Source organism: Rattus norvegicus, chromosome 20, assembly GCF_021556685.1.
Source record: "Rattus norvegicus strain SHRSP/BbbUtx chromosome 20, alternate assembly SHRSP_T2T, whole genome shotgun sequence".
Taxonomy (NCBI): Eukaryota; Metazoa; Chordata; class Mammalia; order Rodentia; family Muridae; genus Rattus; species Rattus norvegicus.
The window spans coordinates 10,155,944-10,178,696 of NC_141553.1; the positions used below are offsets into that span (position 1 = coordinate 10,155,944).

Sequence of the window (22,753 nt, forward strand, 5' to 3'; positions counted from 1 at the left end):
TGGGGTCTATGCCCCAATGGAGGGGAACTTTGGGGAACTCTCCTCCAGGCTGGGCCAGAGCAGAATCTTTAAATAGATGGTTTCTTAGAAATGGTATCGCATGGTCCCTGAGGAGAGGAGGGGAGGGAGGGAGGGAGGACAGTGGGGAGGGGAGAGAGGGAGGGAGGGAAGGAGGAAGGGAAGAGGAGGGAGGGAAGGAAGGAAGAAGGGAGGGAGGGAGAAAGAGGTGGGGGCTGGCTTGAGGATAATTGTTGACAGACCTCTTTGCACACAGAATTGGAAATTTTTTTTTTTAAAGTGCCAGGGCAAACAGAAAACAAAATTTAAAAAGGCCAGAGCTGTCAAGGAAAGCTGTTTTATGAAAAGTTCCAGTGCCTCCCGTGGCCATGGGAAAACCTCAGCAGAGATTTCCACTTTAGACGAGGTCTCTCTACATGCCCCAAGCTGGCTGGGGGACTCCCCAAGAAGAGAACGCTGACTTCAGACCCACAGAGATCTGCCTGCCTCTGCCTCCCGAGTGCTGGGATCAAAGGCATGCCTGTGCCATTACACCCAGCTACTTTTTTTAATCAAGTAAAAGAATCCTAAAGTTTATATGAAAAGATGCTCCTTAGGAATTAATTCCCCAAAGATGGGCATGGTCCCAGCGCTCTGGAGGCAGAGGCAGGACGATCTCTGAGAGTTCGAGGCCAGCCTGGTCTACCTACATAGGGAGTTCCAGGACAACCAGGGCTACATAGAGAGAGCCTTTTTCAATAACAACCAAAAGGAGAGAAAGAGAGAGACAGAGAGTGAGTGTGAGAGAGAGAGAGAGAGAGAGAGAGAGTGAGAGAGAGAGAGAGTGAGAGAGAGAGAGAAAGAATATGAATATATGAGAATATCGCCAGGGAAAGTGTTCAAAGATAACTTTTTTTTTTTTTTTTTGGTTCTTTTTTTTTTTCCGGAGCTGGGGACGGAACCCAGGGCTTTGCGCTTCCTAGGCAAGCGCTCTACCACTGAGCTAAATCCCCAACCCTTTTTTCTAACTCTTTTTTTTTTGTTTTTGTTTTTTTTTTTTTTTTTGATAACTTTTTTTTTTTTTTTTTGGTTCTTTTTTTCGGAGCTGGGGACCGAATCCAGGGTCTTGCGCTTCCTAGGTAAGCGCTCTACCACTGAGCTAAATCCCCAGCCCCTTGATAACTTTTAATAAAACAAAATAAAAATATAAAAAAAATAATGCATTTTGAGTACTATAATCAAAGTATTGGGCTGCTGCACAAGAACAGGCAAAAGGCTTAGAATAGAGGAGAGTACAGCTCTGTTTTTAACTCCGGGACTGCTGCCTTGAGATGGGTAACCTTGTCAACTTGAGGCTGAGTGACGCCCAGGAAATAAGAGAATTCCAGAAGAATACGCAGGCCCTGACCTGTCAGTAGATGAGAACACCATGCCATTCAGATTTGAATAGACACTAGGGACACACTGGAAGATCCCTCTAGCCAGAGGAAATGGATCACTTGGGGGTGGGTCTTAGAAGGGCATATCCTGCCTAGGCCCCGCCCACCACGATACCTCGCCTTCCCTCAGCTCAGAAACGTGAAGCCAAGGACAGCCTGCTGACCTAGTAAGCCAAGAGCCAAAATACAGCCTTTTATTAGTTATTTTTCTCAGGCATTTGGTCACAGCTCTCAAAACAAGCACCCCAAATTAACACAGAAACATCTTCTGTTGTTGTTTTGACAGAGTTTTCCTCTGAAACCCAGGCTAGCCTTGGGAACTCTGCCGTGATCCTGTCTCGGACTTCTGAGTTCCACCACATGTCCCACCACACCCAGCTAGTATAAATGTCTTTATTGCAGCATCCAGGGGGAAAACAAAGTGCATGAACAGATTCAATAGGTGAAAGTTTGAGAAAATTATGGCATTTTGAGTAAAAATTTAGGTCACTGAAGATGGGCTCCACTATTTTTTTAAACTTTTAAACTTACATTTCTGTATGTATATATGTATGTATGTATGTATGTATGTATGTATGTATGTATGTATGTATGTATGTATATGTGGGGAGGGTGCATTAGGAAGTCAAAAGATGTCCTGTGGGAGTTGGGTCGTTCCTTGTACCTGTCCTGGGAATTGAACTCAGGTCCTCAGGCTTGGCAGCAAGCACCCATGCCTGCTGAGCCATTTTACTAGCCCTGACACCCTTTTGACTGATCAGATCTTTTGTGTATGTGCATGTGGGTGTGAATGAGAAAGAGGATGTGCATACACACGTGTGTGCATGCGCACTTGTGTGTGTGTATGCAGGTGTGCATGTATATACACGTGTGTGGAAGCCAAGAGATCAACTTGAGGAGTCATTCTTCAGTCAGATTCCACCTTGTTTGTTTTGTTTTATTTGAGTCACCGGCCCAGACCTCACCAAGTAGGCTAACCTGGCTAGCCAGCTATGCTTAGAGACCTGCCTGTCTCCATTTTCCCAGGGATAGGATCCAAAGCACCCAGTGCCATACCCATATGCCCCCCACCCTCACCCCAGCATGGGTTCCAGAGCTCTAACCGAGGTCCTGGAGCTTGCAAGGCAAACACTTTTAACCGACGAGGTTAATCTCCCTGATCGTTTTATTAACCAACTGTTGTAGCAGGCTGATTGATTTTCGGCGTAGCTTGTTGAAAGATAACCCTGTAAATTTTTGCGAGGGATACTGCTTTGACGTAAGCTATGGGACACGCCCTTCCCTGAAATGTTTCTTTGGTAATCAGTCCGTGGGAGCCTTGTATTGTGAGGTCCGAGTTGAACGTCTTCCAGGACCTCTTGAATGAGACTCACTGAGGCAGTGATCGATGGAAAAGCAAGAAGAGTTTAGTTCTGCCGTCTCAGAGTCCTCCCACTTCAAGGGGAGACGACCCTGAGCAGACTTTAACAGAGAGTTATATACCTTGCAAACAACTGGGGCAGAATTCAAACCATTGGGGCAGAATTTGCACAATGGTAACTAAGCAGGGTACTGTGCACATTTGGTGGATCGAAACAACTTTCAGATCGGACTCAGTGTACCCTTCAAGACTTTCCCAAGGGGGGGAGGGGTGTGCGTCGGTTGGAAGCCACAGTTTGGCTTGTAGCTGTCTCAGGAAGTAAGCCAGCCTTTTTTTCTTCCTGGAAGGGAGGGGTCCTTGTGCTCGGGAGGTTTGTGGTGGAAATTGTCTAATCGGCCCCAAGTCTGGCTCTTTAGAACGTCTAAACGTGAGACGTTTGTTCTCCCATAAACACCAGGCTTTCGTAGCAGACATCATTGAAATATTAAACCAGAGCGATGTAATTGAGAATTAATGTGCTTTTTTTTTTTTTTTTTTTTTTTTTTTGGTTCTTTTTTTCGGAGCTGGGGACCGAACCCAGGGCCTTGTGCTTCCTAGGCAAGCGCTCTACCACTGAGCTAAATCCCCAACCCCTTAATGTGCTTTCTTAAATATCCCCCGAGTTCTTCGACCTTTGGAGGCAGCCTCCCAGCAGGGCTACAAGAGAGGCAAAGATGACGGTGAGTGGCTTGGGAGGGGTGTGGATACACTGTATCCGTCAAGGGTAGAGGTTAATTGTAGGAGCCTCGCCTAAGCACAGCGGAGCCAACAGCTGACCCTGTTGGAGGGTAAGGACCTGGGTGGTGCCCTCTGAATGAACTCCATCCTTCAGACACCCTATAACGTCATTCTTTGTCATGCTGGCTTCAGAGCTGATGTCCAGGGAGTGTGACTGAGGTCAGTCGGTTACAAGCAGCCATAGGTCTCAGCCCAGGCCTGTCTTAACCAAGAGCCCGTGACCGTAACAAACCAGGGTTCTTGATGCTGCTCACCATGGGCAGGACCTGAAAACCTTTCCAGAGACTTATGGAAGATCCTGGATCATCTCTAACCTGGTCTGATTTCCATGGGTGATGTGCCCCAGACAGGTTAAGCCACTGGAGATAATGTCGATGACTCTATTCCGTAGAATCCATATCCCTCGCTTCCGTGTAAGGCTAACATTAGAAACTTACTTAGTCCGGCAGATGAGTCCCTCCTGGCTTGTGGCTGTCCTCAGTGAGCAGCAAGAGAGAAATGTCCTTGGGTGTGGTGGCCTTGAGAAAGGACAGTGTACGGAAGGCAGAAACTCTCACCTATTGAGGTAGCCAGAAAACTAAGGCCTCGGAGATAGAAATGGGACACACACACACACACACACACACACACACATCTTAAGGCCTCGGAGATAGAAATGGGACACACACACACATACACACACACACATACACACACACACACAGACACACACGCTCACGCACACACACACACCACAATTTCGTAGCCCTGATGGGGGTAGCGGCCTGAGTGGGGAAGGGCCAAGTGACCGTGTTCTGTTCGGCATGAGACAGAAGCCAGAGAGCCTCTGTGGCACATGGATGCTACCATGTGGGGAGACAGTCACTTCAGTTTATAAGGTGGTGAGCTTTTGGTGTGACATTTAAGTCAGAACAGCGCAGGGATGTGCACAAAGCCACCGCTGTAGAGAAGCTACATTCACGTGCCGTGCTGGGGCTCAGCGACTTGTGTCCAGAAATCTGGTATCCAGCCAGGATGATGAAGGCAGCCTTTCGGACAACAAGGTCCCATAGCTATTCTGTCCCGACAGAGGTAGACAAGCCTACCGCCTGCTTAGGGGCCAGGTGGCTCCTTGCCCCATGCTATATAGCAGGGCTAGGATTCTGTACCAACCCCCAGGCCCCGTGACTCTCAGGATCCAGTTCCTGAACACTGGAAGGATTTCTTGTCCTCAAAGGAGCATCTCCCTGACCAGAAGTTCCTCCTTGTCACCTTTCACCCACACCTGATAAGGTTACTTCATCTGAGCTTCCTGTGACCCTGGACCTTTACTAAATCTAGTGGTAGGGGACACGGGTGTGACAGTGAATTCCCTATCCCTCAGTTTCCCCAGGAGATAGCCCTGGCCACTCCCACTGGAAGTATGGCCTCCTTCTTTAGGTGGCCCCATCCCCACGCTGTGTAGAAAACCTGGTATTGACTGTCAGAATCTCTGTTCTGTAAGTGGGTGGCAGCCTCCTGCAGATGGGGAGATGGAGGGAGGACACTTGTGACTTGTCAGTCCTCACGCCCCTCGGCTGTGTCATTCCCTCCCTGCCCCCCCCCCCCACCAGTCAGACGCCTCTCTCTGCCCTAATACAGCTTGCTGGTCCTGGTAGGCTGGTGGCCATCTGCCTTGCTGGTGTGTGTGTGTGTGTGTAGATAGATAGATGATAGATAGATAGATAGATTTATAAATATATATAATTTGTATGTATAATTTATATATGTATATATATAAAAATATATATAATTATATATACATATATAATGTATAATATAATACATATATTAATCTTAAGTGTCTGTTTGACAGGTCTTTGCCTATACACCTGGGTACCCAGGATCTAGGTTAAGGCTTTTTCAGCCCCCTGTGCCAGTCCCTACCATCCCCTTCTAAGCAACAATAAGATTTATCCTGCCACCAGGGGTGTCTTGCCTGTGCTTGAACTGGTGGAAATGAAACTGCGCAGCCCACGTTTCTTTGTCTATTTTCCTTTTGAGATCCTCATTCTTCCATTCCTCCGTAGCATCCAGCTGTCTAAATCCAGCAGTTAACCCTGTTCTTCCCCCGAGGGGCAGGCCGTCAAGGATGACTGGCAGTTGGTCCTCAGCTTGATGCTCTCTTGCCTCCTGATTGCTACCTCCATGTTAAGCCCTTCAGAGGCCGCTGGTGCCAGGCCCTGGCTGCTGTGTGGGCCATGAACTGGTGTTCTTACAAAATGCTGCCGGAGCCTCCTGTCGACAACGGGACAGCTCCTGCGGAACTCAGACACCTACCAGAAGCCTCCCTGTGCTCAAAGAGCTGTTGCTGTCCTGGCTGAGACATCCCATTTGAACACTCCCCCCACACCCCCATCTCTGTCTGTCTGTCCTAGGGTGAGCTACATAAGCAGTGTGCTGCCGCAGATGAGCCTGAACCAAGATTCGGTGGCCCGAGCAGCAGTACCAGGCGTAGCCCCACCCACTGGCTCCTGAACAACGAGACCGAGACCGAGACCGACTGTGGCTGGGCCCCCTTTGGTGAGTTTGGGTCAAACCCTCTGCCGCCCAGGTCTCTTGGCAGCCATCCACTGGAGTTTCTACAACCTGGCTAGTCTCAGGACAGTGACGCCATCCTCGGCTGTGAATGTGTTTCAGGGATGACTGCCCCATAGCAAGCACCCGCCCACTGCGTGAAGTTATGTCTGTACTGGGGAAGTCTCTCCAAGATAGCTTGCAGTGTGTGCTGTCCCGCAGAAAGTCAAACCCACCACAGTCAGTCGTGTGGTTTGCCTCCAACCTGAGGGACACATTCAAGGACAGCTTGAGAGAGAGGTGGCTTTACTTTCCTTCACAGGAAGCTAGGCTGTGATGGTGCGTGCGTGCGTGCGTGCGTGCGTGCGTGCGTGCGTGTGTGTGTGTGTGTGTGTGTGTGTGTGTGTGTGTATGTGTGTGTATTTTTAAGAGTTAGAGCATTGGGGTTGGGGATTTAGCTCAGTGGTAGAGCGCTTGCCTAGCAAGCGCAAGGCCCTGGGTTCGGTCCCCAGTTCCGGAAATTAAAAAAAAAAAAAAAAAAAAAAGAGCGCATCTCCCTTTCAAAGAGATTTACAGAATAAAGTTTTCTGTTTTATAACCCATCTCTACAACGTGCCAGCTAACTCCGAGCCTTTCTGTCGGTTCTCAAACCCACGTAGATAAGAACAACTACCAGCAACTGCTTGGAGCCCTGGATTACGCCTTCCTGTGTGCCTATGCCATTGGGATGTACCTGAGGTAGGAGCCCCCGTGCTCGAACCCTTCCCAGTCTTGTGGGCCCTGTCAGTCCAGAGAGGTAAAGGAGGTGAATGGATCTAGGAGGTACTAGATGTTCTCAGGGTCAGGAGGCAAACTCGTGGCTGATTTAAAACCTCGCTGATGCTATCAGCCCCACCATATTTTAAAATAACATCAGGGGAGGGTTAGCGAGATCACTCAGGGATAGGGTGATTGCCTAGCATACACAGTATATAAAAGACCCCGGATTCAAGCCCCAATACTGGGGGAAAAAAAAATAAGGAGAAACCTTATAGAAACTACAACCTTTATCCCAAGAGACTTTGTTTTAGACACTGATCTTCGGAGCCTGGGAGTTTCGGGGTATCCTTATAAATGTTTATATAACTGTTTCTCTCAGAGCTTCCCATCATGTGGATTCAAGATCCAGGGCCCTTCCCAGCTCAGAGGCCCTATGGCGGTGACAGATTGACAAGTGGTTCCTGCCAGTGTAGAGATAGCCCTCCTCCTCAGATGTAAATGCCACACGGAGCTCAGAGCTAGTGTGGATGAGAGTAGGGTAGGAGAGGATGGTCAAGGGCTGGTGCGTGAGGTACGCTGGATGCACAAGTCTACAGTGTATGAGGCCAAAGAGAAGTAAGGTGTGGGGCCTGGTCTCCACCTTCTTGCCAGCCAGATATCCGACCCAAGAAACCTCGCTTAGTAAATAAAGCCAGCTTCTCCTGTAGCTTACCATCGAGTGTATCGTCGTGGGATTCTGATGGACATGAAGTCCATAGAAAAGTCTCAAAGAGGGAGGTGAGAGCACCTGCCTCATTGCTGATGGGCCCGGTGCTGTGACAAGAAGGCAGGACAGCCCTCAGAGCGCTGAGGTTACCACTGAGGTCTTGAATGGTAGCATCACGTGACTCTGTAGCCCGAATGCACACGGGGGAGGTGGGTGGACCCTGGTCTTGCCTGACAGGATCATCAGGTATGGCGTGGGTGTGAGTCCTGTGTGAATCAGATATGATTCGGGGTGGTGTCCATTCCATCAGAATTGTCCCTCAATCTCACCGAGGAGATGAGGGCGCTGGCGCCAGGTGGCCATAGTAGGGGACACCTCCCAGCGGTAGCCAATGGCAGCCGCTCTTGGGAACCCATATGACTCGGTGCCTTATCCTGAGCCTAGGCAGGTTTGCAGCCCCTGACAGGTCTCCTGATCTCTAAAGTGAGCATGGTTGAGTGGAAACACCTTGACTGCTCTCTAGTCTCTGTGATCAGGTTCTGCTCTGCTGAGTATATCAGCCCAGGGTGTTGCGGTTGGATAACGCTCGAGTAATAGTGTTCACGGGTCATTTGAGTGGCTCTAGGTAGATCCTTCCTGTTTGGTGAGCGCAGAAGGGAAAAGCAAGCAAGCAGGTTCTAGAGGTGACACGGGAACAGTGTCACTTACTCCAGGGAGCTACTCTTGGGCAGGCAGGTGTCTGTCCATGTTCTCTGATGGTTGGATTCCTGGAGTGGAAGCAAATGTAGCTTGTGGATCTTCTAAAGATTTATTTACTTCTGAGTGTGTGTGCACTCGTGCACGTGCATATGCATGCACATGTGTGCTCGGGAACCCATGAAGGTCAGAAGAGGACATCCAAGCCCCTGGAGCTGGAGTTACAGGCAGCTGTGAGCCTTCAGATGTGGCTACTGGGAACCAAATCTCACATCCGCCAGAAGGACACAAGTGCTCTTAACCAGTGAGCCGTCTGTGTCTCTGCAGACCCCACTGAGTTTGCAAAGAGCACAGAGGGCTCTCATCGTGAGTCTCTGTGTCTCCGTGGTGATGTGTAAAGCAGTAGACCGAGGTGTGGCTCGTGATGGATAGCAACCGGTTTCACACCTGCCCCGTTATGAAGCCGGGGGCCCTGTCACGCTCCTCCACAAACGCCACAGTTTGACAGTCGCCCTACCACACGGCTGTAGCTCCCCGAGCCTCACTGCTGTCTTAGGGCTCACGCTCTGCCCCACCCGTCGTGGTTGTGGCAGGAAGTGGTTGGCCGTGCAGGGGAGTGTTATCTTTGCTGACCCACCGGACAGGTTTCTTGGTCACCGCTCAATGGATGGGCGGCTTGCTTGAGTTCACAGTCATCCCCATTCCAAGTTACCATTTGCAGCTTCACGGTGACATTTTAAAACAGCTCTGTACATTGGCTCTGTGTTGACGGTATAAAAGGAGGCTTAACAAGTAGGGCAAGTCCTGCTTTAATAGGTAGGGTGGGTGTGAATTGCGGTGTGAACTTTATTGTTGGACAGTTAGTGTTTTTTTTTTTTTTATTAATGAGAAACAAATGAGGGTTTGTTTTGTTTTTAATGAAAAATGAGGCTAAGGGGTCCCATGGTAGCATGTGAGCTCCAAGGGAAGCATTTCAGTCCAGTCTCCAATGGTGGGGTTAGGCAGTCTGGAAGCACAGAGAATAGATGGTGTGGGACATCCGGGAGACGTGGCCGGAGCTGTTAGCAAGGTGCTGTGCTGTTTCCTCATGCCTGTCTCTTTCCTTGTTGCCTCAGTGGCATAATAGGGGAACGCCTGCCGATTAGGTATTACCTGACTTTTGGGATGCTGGCCAGCGGCGCCTTCACAGCCCTGTTCGGCTTGGGCTATTTCTACAACATTCATAGCCTGGGCTTCTACGTGGTGACCCAGGTAAGGTTCTGACCCAGGACGGCAAGTTCAGGTCCCAAAGCCGACCTCTGCTAAAGAGAACGGATGGTAGATACTAGTGAGGGACAGAAGAGCGTCCCTCCAAGACCAAGGCTCCCACAGCCGTGGAAAGACCCTCCTCCCTTGTACTCTGGCATGTGGATGCTTACTTCCGGTTCTAGGAGCTGTCAGTGTAGCAGGTCAATGAGTGAAGCACTAATGATCACACCAAAGCGGCCATGGGGCCGGCCAGAGGAGAAGGAAGGGTTGGCTTGGAGCCATTGCCAGTAGAGTAGGGGTATGAGGCCTTCACTACAGAGCCAGAGAGAAAGGAGAGGTGGGACCAGAAGCCCCAGTCTTGCCCTCCTTGAGGGCCCAGCCTTTGCGGCACCTCTTAGCTTCTGCCCTCTCCGGCAATCCTGTGGGCAAATATTGACTCGTAAGAGAAATAGGGCTGGCCAACTACTCCATAGAGCCAAGGGTGGGGAGGCGTGATAGGAAACCAAAGCGACTCTTGTTTGATTTTGGTTTTCATGACTGTGCTCAGCCGCTTTCTTGCAAGCGGGCAGTCGGTTATCCCCGGTTGCCAATGTCCTCGGCCACTCAGGTCCCTTGCTTCGTGGCATAGGGCTCATGCTCATCCAGCAAGCACCTTCCTGTAGCAATTCAGCCACCTCTAGACTGTCTATAGCATAAAGCGCAGTGTGAATGAATGACGCGTCTCCTGTTGTTACGCTGTTTGGAGACCATTGGCCATCCGATATGGGTGTAGCCATTATAAGCCCAACATTACATTAGACCATAATGTCGTACAAAGTCAGAAGGGAAAGAGAGCCAATTCCCTGAGTCCCAACATGCTCCTCTGGTAATGGCCAAGCTGCCAATCCTGGAATGGCAGTAGATGGGCATGCTGCCCTGCGCATGCTTCCCGGAGGGCCCGTTTCCCCAGTGAGACAGCAGGGAGCTGGGCTGGGCCCTTTGCTATGGCCTCAGTTCTAATGACACCAAAGTGAGCCTCCTGGCACTGTCCCCTCTGTTAAATGCAGGCCCAACACCTCTTGGAGAGGGCAGGAATGCATGCCAGGGCTGGGTCAAGGCTGCTTTGGCTTCTGAGAGGAATATTCTTCATGGTTAGTCCAGGGGAACACGTGCCATTACCAGGCTGAGTTTGTAGCAGTTTATAAAGAGAAAAGTTCTTGTCTTCACAGAATGTTTAGATTCTAAGGAGTCTGGAATGTTTGAGTTCGACCTGTCAGGAGAACGTTCCTAGCTGTGGGTCCTGGCTGGGTTGGCTTTATTTTTTATTTTTCTTTTCTAGGCAAAGACTCATATGTAGCCCAGGCTTGCCTCAAACTCACAGCATTCCTCCTGAGTACTGGGGTTATAGGTGTGAACCACCATGTAAGGTTTGAGTTGGCTTTTTCACATGTATATGTGTGTGTGTATTTGCATGCATGCACATACGTGTTATTTTTTGAGAAGGGAATCTTCTTTTATTTTTTTTCAAAGATGTATTTATTTTAGTTATATGATTATGCTGCAGCTGTCTTCAGACAAACCTGGAGAGGGCATCAGATCCCATGACATGGTTGTGAGCCATCTTGTGGTTGCTGGGATTTGAACTCAGGACCTCTGGGAGAGCAGTCAGTGCTCTTTTTTTTTTTTTCCTTTTTTCTTTATTTTTTTTGGAGCTGGGGACCGAACCCAGAGCCTTGCACTTGCTAGGCAAGCGCTCTACCACTGAGCTAAATCCCCAACCCCACAGTCAGTGCTCTTAACCACTGAGCCAACTCTCCAGTCCCGGATCTTCTTGTATTACCCAGGCAGATAGATGTCAAACTCTTCTCCTCAACAGTCCTTCTGCCTCAGCCTCCCCAGCAGCTCAGATGATAGCCCTGCACCACTATGTATGCCTGGTTTTATATATATATATATATATATATATATATATATATATATATATATATATGTATATGTATATGTATATGTATATATATATGTATATGTATATATATACACATATATATGTATATATATACATATCCATGTTTCTATATATTTTATGTTTGTGAACTACATATATATTTTACATTTCATAGCTTAAGCGATCTGTAAATATAAACCTTCCATCTCGCCACCGGTGGTGAGACAGAGTGGGAGCCGCCCCTCCCAGGGAGGATGGGGTGGGAGTAGCCTCTCCCCTCCGTGAGCTTCCTTTTCTCCCTACAGATCATTAATGGACTGGTGCAGACCACAGGCTGGCCCAGTGTCGTCACCTGCCTCAGCAACTGGTTTGGAAAAGGAAGGTGAGGGAAATAGTGCCCCATTTCCCACATTTGTCCCCCCCCCCCCCCGCCATCTCCCCTACCCTCCCCCCATCGCGCGCGACAGATTCAGATGGAAACTAGACCAAATTATATTCAAGTTTTCTTTCAGCCTATTTCAGAAACTTTAATGAGGCTCTTCTTGGAAGCAATGTACTGAGATCTCCAAGATGGACGCTCTATAGTTGTCATGGGGCGACAGCCTCTGTCTCTACAGAACCCAGCCCTCCCCCTTGGCCACTTAGGCAGGTAGTGTGTGTGACCCCGGACTCCATACCTGAGAGCCGTGTGGCCTCAGCTTCCCTCATACTTGTGGGACATAGAGAATCTGGGGACCCACCCCAGGCTTCTTGAATTGGAGCCTGCATCTGGCCGAGGAGTTCGAGACATTCTGGCAGAGGTCACCCGGGCCATAATTAGCAGGCCTGAGCCAGCTCTGGTGATCCAGCTACAGTATTTCAGTCCCTGCCTAGCTTAGCTGGGGTTAAGTAACCATAGAGACGCCACCCGCCATCTCTGAGGCTAAAATGGGAGATGGACTCAGAAGCCCAATTTAGAAAGCTTGTTTTAGTCATTTGGCACGGGCACCAGTGCGAGCTTCTGTCACCGAGATAGTCAGAAGACTACCGTGTTTGTGGAGGCCCAAATTGAAATCCTCTGCCTTCTAAGAATCGTAGGAAAAGCCCTCGTGCCTCGACTTGAGGATCTCTTGAGTAGCGGTGAAACGCGTACTGATGCAGCCCGAGACGCAGTTCTCCGCAGAACATCCGCGGTCTCGCTCCTCTGGGTCACTCTGGTTCCTCTGGGTCACGCTGGTTCCTTTGTGCACCCTCCCTGCGTCCCCACCATCACCCCCCCCCCCCCGTCGTGCTACCTCGCTAGTTCTTGCCCTGCAAGCAGATCACAGACCTCTCAGTGTCCCATCATGCTGTGTTGTAGGCGTGGCCTGATCATGGGGATTTGGAACTCCCACACCTCCGTGGGCAACATTCTGGGGTCCTTGATTGCCGGTTACTGGGTGTCTACGTGCTGGGGCCTGTCATTTATCGTGCCCGGGGCCATCGTTGGAGCCATGGGGATAGTGTGCTTTCTCTTTCTCATCGAACGTAAGTATACATGACCCCTAGACATGGCCACCTTGGCTTTAGTCTTCACGGCAAGTTGGTTAATGTGGATTCCAGTGCTGTGGGTGCGTGCCCTATTCACCCCGGCAACCTCCTAGCCAGACCCTGTACACAGTTCCCCAGCAGCCCATTCTGTCTTGGTGTTGCTCTGTTTTCTGCTCCTTCCCAGTTTCCTGTCGAAATTCTTTCCCCCTTATCATCCTGTCCCCGTTCGTCCTGGCCCCCTTCTTACTTAGCACCTTGCACCAGTATCGTCAAAGACTCTCAGATCTCCCTCATACATCCACCCGAGGGCACAGGCCCAACCCTACGTGCCTGCACCTGCTCACACCCACCACCTCCACACGCCAACGTGGACTTTGTCAGTTTGTGTACTCAGCAGTGAGCCCCGTCCCGGGCCATGTCATAAAACCGTGGTGTGGCTTAAAGCCATATGTCTTATGAGGCAAATCGTCCACAGACAAGTGAAGTTCATGTTCTATTCCGGTCAATTCCAGACTTCTGACTTAACAAATCTTGAAAGCGGTTTTTAAAGCGAAGGGCCTGCAAGGGAAAGGTTTGAGCAGCCACGTTGAGGTTGAGGAACCAGGCAGGCCCTTAAGCCTTCATCCTGGTCTCAGAAGCGATGCTGGCCATTTAGTTCTTAGGTTTATTTTGTTTTTGGTTGTTTTTTTTGTTGTTGTTGTTGTTTTGTTTTGTTTTGTTTTGTTTTTTTGCTTGAAGCGAGATGAAAGCACACGGCTCTGGTATATCAGAGTAGCCCCAGACTGTCCTCATCTTCCTTTCCTCTGTACACACTAACCTTGCCTCAAACCCTCAGCTTCCACACTGTCCAGAGCTGCCGCTGCCTTGCCCAAGAAAAGAAGGTATTTTAGCAAGCTCCATCCCTCGATTCTGATTTTTGCCCGCTGCTTAAGCTGACCTGTTAGTTTTTCATTGGCTTCCATCTTGCCAAACTAGGGGGATGTGGCTCTCCCGGCCAGCTCTCTGGGTAGTGAAAATAAAAATGAACACTCAGACCTAGAGCTTAGACAGGCAGCCTATGAGCAATGTGGGCCACCGCTAAACCTCATTTCACGGTGTCCTCCAGAGGCTCAGGAAATGGTATGTTGGCTGATGTGCCGGCTGGCAGGCAAGTACACTGTGGGACAGGCAGGACCCTGTGGCTTCTGTACTCGGGCAACCGGTTAACTAACTGGTATGTCACTGGAGTTCTCAGAAAGGCCATTGTGCCAGCTGTCTTCCTGGGCCTTGTCCCCTCCCCTCCCCCAGGTATTGATCTGCTACTTACCACACACCTGGAGATCGACAGTGCCTCCTCACTAAGGCTCCAGGCCCCAGGTCCACCCTGTCCCATTTCTAGAGTCCCCAGGGATGGTGTTCTGGACTTTAACTGATGGGGGAGCTAGTTCTGGGTAAGGAGAGTGAGGGGAAGAACAGAGGACGTGGCACTGGTCAGAGAGGGTAGGTGATGTCATTCACCCTGGTCTTCCCGGACAGGGTGTTAGCCCCACTCAGAGCAGGATTATCCAGAACAGAGAATCGCTGTTCTCACCTTTCCGGTACCTGACCTGGCGCCTCCTTCCTGTGTGGCCCAACCCCGCCCTTTATGCTATTCTTCCTCATCTACCCCAGAGCAGACAGTTTCTACTCCTTAGGTCCACGGAACCTTCCAGCCAGCTGACTAGGTCTAGAAGCCGCAGACCTGATGTTTGCCCGTTTCTCTGGGAAGTCTTCCAAGAGCCAACATAGTCAGGACCATTCCTCCAAGCTGCCCTGTGCCTCCTCCTACCCGGTCCTTCCTGGCTCTGTTCAGGAACGTGGTTGCTGGTTGATGGTGGAGCATCCTAGTGCCAGGACAGAGAGACAAAACCAGGACCCAGGCCTGGTCTCAGAATCGGCCTCCGTACTGTACTCACACGTCCTTCCTAGTTCCCGGGTTTCCTTATTAGACATGTAAGCCTTCAGCACTCACTGCCACGCGTGGGGAAAAACCATCTATTTAAAGCTCACTGTTCCGATCACTTCCGTGTCTTCTACCTCCTCCTTCCACACTTTGCTCTCCCGATGTGGGGGGGATGCCCTCCGAACCCCGTTCACACCGGCTGCTTTGCGACATCAGCCACCTCCCGCCCCTGTTCCTGCTTCTGCCTCTCTTGGCCACTTCACTGAAGTCTGTGGCTTGTCCCCAATATGTGGCCCAGGCCACAGACCTGGTCATGGTGCCCGGTGTGATTCCCTTCTTCTTCCCTGAACTCCGCAAGGCTGTCTCCAGGGCCCGGTGCTCAGCCGTGTGCTCCTTCAGTCTGGACCTTGAGGACAGCTCCCCTAAACCTCTGTACTGTCCCCTCCCATGCCTGAGGTCATCCATCTGCTCCCCCCCCCCCACACCTTGGGGTTAAGACCCTCTTTCCTTCTCTTTCTTCATCTGTCATATCTGGGACATCTTCCTGGGTGGCAGGCAGGGACTGTCCCATATGGAATGCTTCCTGCCTCCCTGACACCGTGCCAGGCCCCAGGGCCGTTCTCCCACATACTCTCAAGTTCACAGGGTTCAGGGACAAGCTGCTGTTTATCAGGGGAGCTGAGTGACCACCCAAGGCCCAGAAGGCCACCAGATAAGTTTGAGGTGCCAGAACAGACAAGGGAGGATCTTTTCGTGACGTTGCTTCCTTGCGGCGTCACCAGCCTTCCATTTCCTTCAGGAAGGTGTCTGATTTCCGCCCGCTCTTATTTCTTAAGAAAGTCATCGTCCACGACAAACGCTGCTCTGACAGGGTTCCGGTGCCCTTCTTGTCTTTTTGTGTCTGTCTAACGGCTCTGAGGGTCTACCACGTCCTTGGCTCAAGCTGATTGACTACACTATTAAGCTCCTAATGTATTCGTACCCTCGGGCTGCCACACGCCCATCTGCAGTCGTGGAAGAATGGGAGGGGAGCCAGCTCCTCGCCAGCCCCTTGGCCTGGGCTGTCTTTCTTCCTTAGGCGTCTGTGTGGTTAGTAAGAGCACCAGATGGCGTCTTGTTCCTGTCAAATGGACCTTATTATACGCATTCAAGGACACAGAACCAATAAAAGCTACGGTAATGATGCACACCCAGCCACTCTCATACCTTCCTCATCTGTTCCCGACTTTGCGGGAAGAGGCCCTAAAACTTACTTAGCAGGAAACCCCGGGTAAAGAACAGGTCCGGTGCCAGCAGCACCCTAAGGGCTGCTGAGGGAGGGCGCTAGGTTGAGATCCATTTGCTGTGAGCGGTAATGCTCAGTTACCCATCTCCTGTTTGCTCTTTCAGACCCAAAAGACATCAAGTGCTCCTCCACCCTCCCCACGGTAAGAGCTCCTGTGTTTCTGTTACCTTCCCAGCCCACACTGCCAGCGCGGAAAAGCTGGCCACAGACTCACGCATGACGAGAGTCTGTCTCAGCCATCGCCACCCACTGAGCCCTTCCTGCTGACCAGCTCCTAAGTCCTCAGCTCTCCCTGCAGAGGTTGCCTGAAACATGTCACCCCCTGGCTTGGCTGGCCACCTCAGTGGCTCCCATAAGATCTCCTCCACCTGTTTACCCTCTGCCCTGTCAAGCGTTAGGATATCAACCAGATCCTTGCTCTAGGGACAGTGCCCGAATTGTGCAGCAGGGGGCGCCAGAGCCGCTTCCTGTTGAGGCTTAACAGCTCATGGGCTTCATTTTGTGTGTGTGTGTGTGTGTGTGTGTGTGTGTGTGTGTGTGTGTGTGTGTGAGAGAGAGAGAGAGAGAGAGAGAGAGGGAGGGAGGGAGAGAGAGAGAGAGTGAGTTAGGGGAACATTTTGACACTTTATTAACCAAAAAACAAAGATAAGCCAAGAAGACTACTATATTCTGGAGAACTAGATGTGGCCGGTATTTGAAAGTGTTCCCAGAGCCATCTCCACGTGGAAGGGTAGATTTCAGAGTCGAAGTTCACAGAGCTGGTGATGTTTCTATTGTGATCTCAGTCACACGGGGTAGCGGGCAGCGGTGTGGAGGGGGTAGGGGTGGGCTCTAGACACAATAGAACCTAGCTGCTCACTTGCACACGCGAGTACCTGTCCCTCTGGGCAACTGGTAGCCTGGGGAAGTGGCTTCTTCCTCATTGCCAGCTCCAGACATACAGGGGACCCAGGCCAGGCACAAGCTCCCGTTTCTCCTGCTGGCATGTGTGTGAGGTAGGGCTGGGTCTGCCTGATTGATTCTCTTGCTAGACATGATCTTGGTCCAGTAAAGCACATCTTTATTTTCTCCTCTTCAAATCTCGGAACGAGTCACCGGGCTCTCCCAGAGCTTAGCTGCCCCAAGGGCTCTATGGTAAACAGAACAGTTGCTATTTCCACACCCCTTAATGTTCCACAGTGGGGTTCCGCCTCAACACATGAAGCCATGGGGCTGCCCAGCCTTAGCGTAGTAGAATTGAAGGAGGGGAAAAAAAACTGTCAATGAGGCTTCACCATAAATTCAAGACTTAGTGTTTCAAATGGGACCCTCTGAAAGGAGGCAGTCCCACAGAAGAGAGGTGGGGGGGTCGGATATTTACAAACTGTGCCTGGGCAGAGACCCACATCTAGAATACTAACTGATTACTGAGACACCCAAGGACACACGGGGTCAGAGGACCAGGACAGATACTTGTTCTAAAAAGAACACACACGGGCGTGGGCAGGAAAGTACACATCTCACCATTCGGCGTGAGCAGGGCATCAGGGGACTTGGTCAAACCCCACAGGGCGGCCACCCTGGGTGTTGGTGTGAACGTGGAGGGATCAGAACTCTCACCTCACCGGGGCGCATGGAAAGGGATGCAGCCGCATGGGAGGTACAGTTACATCTGACCCCGCAGCCCCACTCCCAGACACGCACCCAGAGAATCACGATCGCGCAAGAACCTGGGCACAAAGGTTAGCCACAGGGTTAAAGCATTGCAACCGTGGGACAGAACAGACAGCTGCGAGTCGGTTAACAGACGCGCATTCTATGCGATCCGTTCTGTAGCGAAGTATTTTGATGAGGATGCAGACGAAAGCAAGCCCTGTTGAAGCCATTTTGCTGAACTAAAGAAGCGAGTCACAGAAAGCCACAGCCTAAATACAGTTTCATTTGTACGAATGAATGCCTGGCTACTAAGCTATAGCCCAGCCCCTCTGCAAAGCATCGGGAAGAGGAAAAGTCCAGAAGGACAAGCAGATCAGTGTGTGGGGAGGTGATGGGGGCAGGGCACACAGTGACAGTGCCGTCTCTAAAGGTGAGGAACGTTCCAGGATTGAGGTCCGTGTCGGATACAAGGCTCTGACTCACAGACCACTGAACGGTTGGCTTTAAATGAAGTAGCTCAGTATAAGTGTGTCTCGGAGAGTCATGCATGAAACAGCAGCGTATTTCTGGTTGTTCCCCACAGGTTTTTTTTTCCCCCTGAGAATTTTTTCTGCGATAAAAGAAGTGTTCATTTCAAATAAAAATGTATTGGGTGAGGTGGAGAGGTGGCTCAGTGGTTAAGACCACTGACTTGGATAAGACCTCTTCCAGAGGTCCTAAGTTCAAATCCCAGCAACCACATGGTGGCTGACGACCATCTGTAATGGGATCTGGCGCCCTCTTCTGGTGCGTCTGAAGACAGCACAGCGTACTCACATACACAAAACCAATAATTACTGGTTTTTAGTGTGTAAGCCTTTGCCTCTGTGGATATATATGCACTGTGTGTATGTTTGTGTGTGTGTGTGTACGTACGTCAGATCCCCTGAAATTGGAGTTAAGAGAGTTGTGAGCTACTAGTTAAGTCACTGGGATTTGAACTCAGGACCTCTGGAAGAGCAGTCAGTGACCCTAACCTCTGAGCCATCTCTCCAACCCCAGTACAAGCATTCTTACCAAACTCTAATCACATCCTTTTCTTCCAGCATCCCAGAGCCTCCGAGAACGGCATAAACAGATTCAGAGTACAGAAGCAAACCACACACAGTGAAAAGAACGGGCCTCTGGTGAGTAACACACAGCTTCCACCTGCTGGGATGTCTTCAGAGATTCAGAACCAGTCTCTAAGCATGTCCCTGTCCCTGTCCCTGTCCCTGTCCCTGGGCCTCAATCATGCATGTCTCAGGCCTCCAGGGTTTTTAAACCATTAAATCTCCTTATATTCCTAGAGGGTATTTGAGTCAGCCTTGTTGACTTTCTCTGGACAGTCAACTAGACTCATATGTCTAAAATCAACTCTGAAAATTATCCAATAATTAATTATAATCCATCCTATAATTGTTCACTAACAGGAAGTACTGCTCAGGGTTATTAGGGACTGGGGGACAAGTGCAGATGGGAAGTGAGCAGACCTCAGCCACCTGGCACCCCAGGTGCTGTTCCAGCTGGCCTCAGCAGGTGTCACTGCAACACAGCTGTATGGCAGGTGGGTATTGCAGGTGTAGAAGCACTGCTCAGGGTTGTTAGGGGTTGGGGGGCAAGTGCAGATGGGAAGTGAGCAGACCTCAGCCACCTGGCACCCCAGGTGCTGTTCCAGCTGGCCTCAGCAGGTGTCACTGCAACACAGCTGTATGGCAGGTGGGTATTGCAGGTACGGGTACACAGGACAAGAGGAGCACACAGTGAGCTGGGGGTACAAAGTGATATCAAGAATTCATATCACAGGCTCAAGTCAAGGTGACAGATGTCATGAAAGGTCATCTCTCAGCTTCCTTCCACTGTCTAGATGAAGAAACTGAGGCACAAATGTGTTAGGTTCCTGATTTGTAACCCGCAGAACGAGCCCAGACGTCTTCTCCATGCCTGGCTTTTCTCCCTGTTCCTCTCTTATGAAACTCTTCTGGCTTCAGTTTCTTAGATAATTCACTGAGTTCATGAGCTGAACCCCCTGGAGCACCGTAGACTTGGCCTTAGTCATCCAAGTTACAGCCGTTTTCTTTCATCTTGAAGTGGGGTTGCCTGAAGGATTTGTGCACTAAGCATGATATCATTTCTTTATTGCCCAGAGAAACTTACTCGTAGTGTCTGGAGTGTGCGAAGAAAGACACACGATATGCCATACATCCTGGTCTTTATACTTGAAGGAGAGTGGGGATTGTGCGTAGTCACTTAGATATGTCTGTAGCCACACTGTGGGAAGCCTGCCCTTGCTGAGGTCTATGATTCCCATCTAGCGAGCAAGGCACAGGCAAATGAGCCATTCCAAGGCTCATGTGCGTCTCAGCAGTGTCTGAGCCGTGGCCAGTCAGAGGTGCCAAGGAAGAAGATGGTTACAGACCTGTCCACTCTGCACCCCAGAGGCTGCATGCACGGCACCCCAAGATAGTTATGAATACAGCCTGATGCATGTTTTTTTTTTGAACGTGGACTTTGTAGATGGCAGTGTAGCATTTGAATGTCAAAAGGTTGGTCGAGCCTACAAGAATCTCAGCTCACTTGAGTTATGCTTTTAAAGACCACAGCTTGATTAATGTTCATGCCTCTTGTGACGCCTCTCTGTGGTCACTGTGAAGGATGACATTTTGTTCCTCATACTGATTAACCTGAAAAGGCTCACTCTGGCTTTAACATATTATTTCCCTCTTCCTGTTCTTTTCCCTCTGTGAGTTTGTTCGCTGCCACTGAGAAGCCAGGTACACAGCAGCCCAGTAGCTTCATTTAAGCCAACGACAGTGGGGACTGACCGGTCAGGGACAGGACCTGCTCACAGGGTGTCTTAACTAAGCCCCTGCCTCTGCCCTTGCTATGGACTAGGATTTGTGGGAGGGAGGGTGTCCCCTGCGCTTGGTAGGCACTCCTGATTGTCCTCTTTCCCAGAGTGTTCCAGAGTGACCCCAGGCACTCCTTTCTGCTGCTCATGCCATATGCAAGGCTTAAGGCAGAGGCCCTATGTGGCTGCAGGGGAAACCTCTTTGGTCTCCGAGGGCTTGTGATGGTTGCCTTGAGCTGGTCATCATTCCCATCTCCATGGCCACAGTGTGGCTACAGGCACATCCGAGTGAATACAATGAGGCTTCTCAGTTAAGAGCCTTTGCACCTGCGTGTGTGCGTGTATGCGTGTGCATGTGCACGCGCGTATGTGCGTGTTTTCACGCGTATGTGCGTGTGTTCTTGAACAATAGCAGGAGTTCTTTTGCCAGTAGCAGGAGCAGCCTAAGCCAAGAACAGGGTTCTGACTGAAGAATCTTCTGTTCATCCTGCAGCCTCTGGGCTGGAGCATACATGGAACCTGGTTATTACACGGGTGGAGATAGGCTTCCCCCCGCACATATGTAGCAGATGTGCAGCTTGGTCTTCATGTGGGTCCTGAACAACTGGAGCAGGGGCTATCCCAAAAGCTGTTGCCTGACTATGTTCTTCTAGCTGGGTTGCCTTGTCTGGCCTCAGTGGCAGAGGATGCATCAAGCCTCATAGAGACTTCATGAGCCTGGGTGGCTGGATACCCAGGGGGACCACCACCTGCTCAGAGGAGAAGGGGAGGGAAGGTGAGGGAAGTATGATGGAAGGGGGTGACCAAGAGTGGGGCAGTGAGGGGGGTATAAAGTGACTGAGTAAAAGATAGTCTAAAGCAGGAGCCCCTCCCTCTGCCCTCCCCCCCCCCCAGGATTTGTCTCTTGCTGCTCAGTGGTTCCTTGTTAATCCAAAAGGAAATAGCATCTCCTTTTGCTTGCTTTGAAAGGCCTACCACTACCTAACTTTCCAGCCTACAAAGAGAATAAACCTTCCCCAGAGGCCTGGGTAGACTCCTGTCTGCTGCCAGAGCAGTCTTAGCCTGCAGTATAAAGCCATCCCAGCAGGTGGTACCTTAGAGCACTTCATACTCCCACATGGTCCCTGCAGCTGTTTTCTCCGGTTGACCTGTTCTTCTCCCCCCCCCCCCCGCCCCCCCCAGCTGGGGACCGAACCCAGGGCCTTGCGTTTGCTAGGCAAGCGCTCTACCACTGAGCTAAATCCCCAACCCCCGAGGTTGACCTGTTCTTATAGTCTCCAGGTCGCAGACTGCTCCTCCCTTGGCAAGGTGGACTCTCTGCACTTGTGTTGCCTTGAGGCTTGCTGCATCTTACCCCCTGGTCAGGCCCCTTTCTGTTTAAAAGGACTCGTAAAGTTCTGTAGATCTCAGTTTGGTCCCTAGGGGCTCTCCGGAAGCCTAGAGCTATTCAGAGATTCCTATAGCTCAGTCAACCCAGGAATGGGGTCGCAGCTCTCAGAGGAGCCAATGTTAAGTATGTTGGAGAAATGGTGGTGTGCCTCCCAAGCTGGACACCCATGAGAGCATTGCAGGTTCGCAAAGTGAACGGCAGACCTTTGTAACCCTGTGATTGTGAGGAGTAGAACAGGGTTGGGGGTGGGGGTCCCTCCTTCACACCTGAACTTTTCCCCTTCCTTCTTAACTATGGGGTCCAGTGTGAGAATGTCTGGCCACTGAGCCCAGCCTAGGTGATGTGGCATCTCGAGCTCGCACACAATCTGAGTGTCTGCACGTCAAACCTTTCCCCTAACTTTCATCTTTTTTATTTAATCTGTATGTGAACTGTGTGTGCAGTTCCCACAGAGGCCAGGAGGGGGCGTTGGATTCCTAGAGCTGAAATCACAGGCATTTGTGAGGGGCCCGTTGTGAGTGCTGAAAATTGAACCTGGGTCCTTTGCTAAAGCAGCAAGGGCTCTTAACCGCTGAGCCTTCTCTCCAACCCTATCATCTCAAAAAAGAAAAAAAAACTACTGTGGTTTGAATTCACCCTACATGGGTTACAGTAAAACAAAATATATCAATGACTGTTAGATCATACAGCACGCCCGAAGCAC

The 22,753-nt window shown here is 50.5% G+C and overlaps 1 protein-coding gene across 5 annotated transcripts in view; it reads left to right on the plus strand.

Annotated features, from left to right (window-relative positions):
• Slc37a1 (solute carrier family 37 member 1) overlaps positions 1-22,753 on the plus strand; it is a 73,449-nt gene that overhangs the window by 32,242 nt on the left and 18,454 nt on the right. For all 5 annotated transcript variants that reach the window (XM_087597103.1, XM_087597106.1, XM_087597105.1 and 2 more), the window contains 7 exon segments: positions 5,970-6,114; positions 6,768-6,846; positions 9,385-9,520; positions 11,747-11,823; positions 12,781-12,947; positions 16,261-16,298; positions 18,877-18,957. In XM_087597103.1, the coding sequence (XP_087453229.1) occupies positions 5,970-6,114; positions 6,768-6,846; positions 9,385-9,520; positions 11,747-11,823; positions 12,781-12,947; positions 16,261-16,298; positions 18,877-18,957 (723 nt within the window).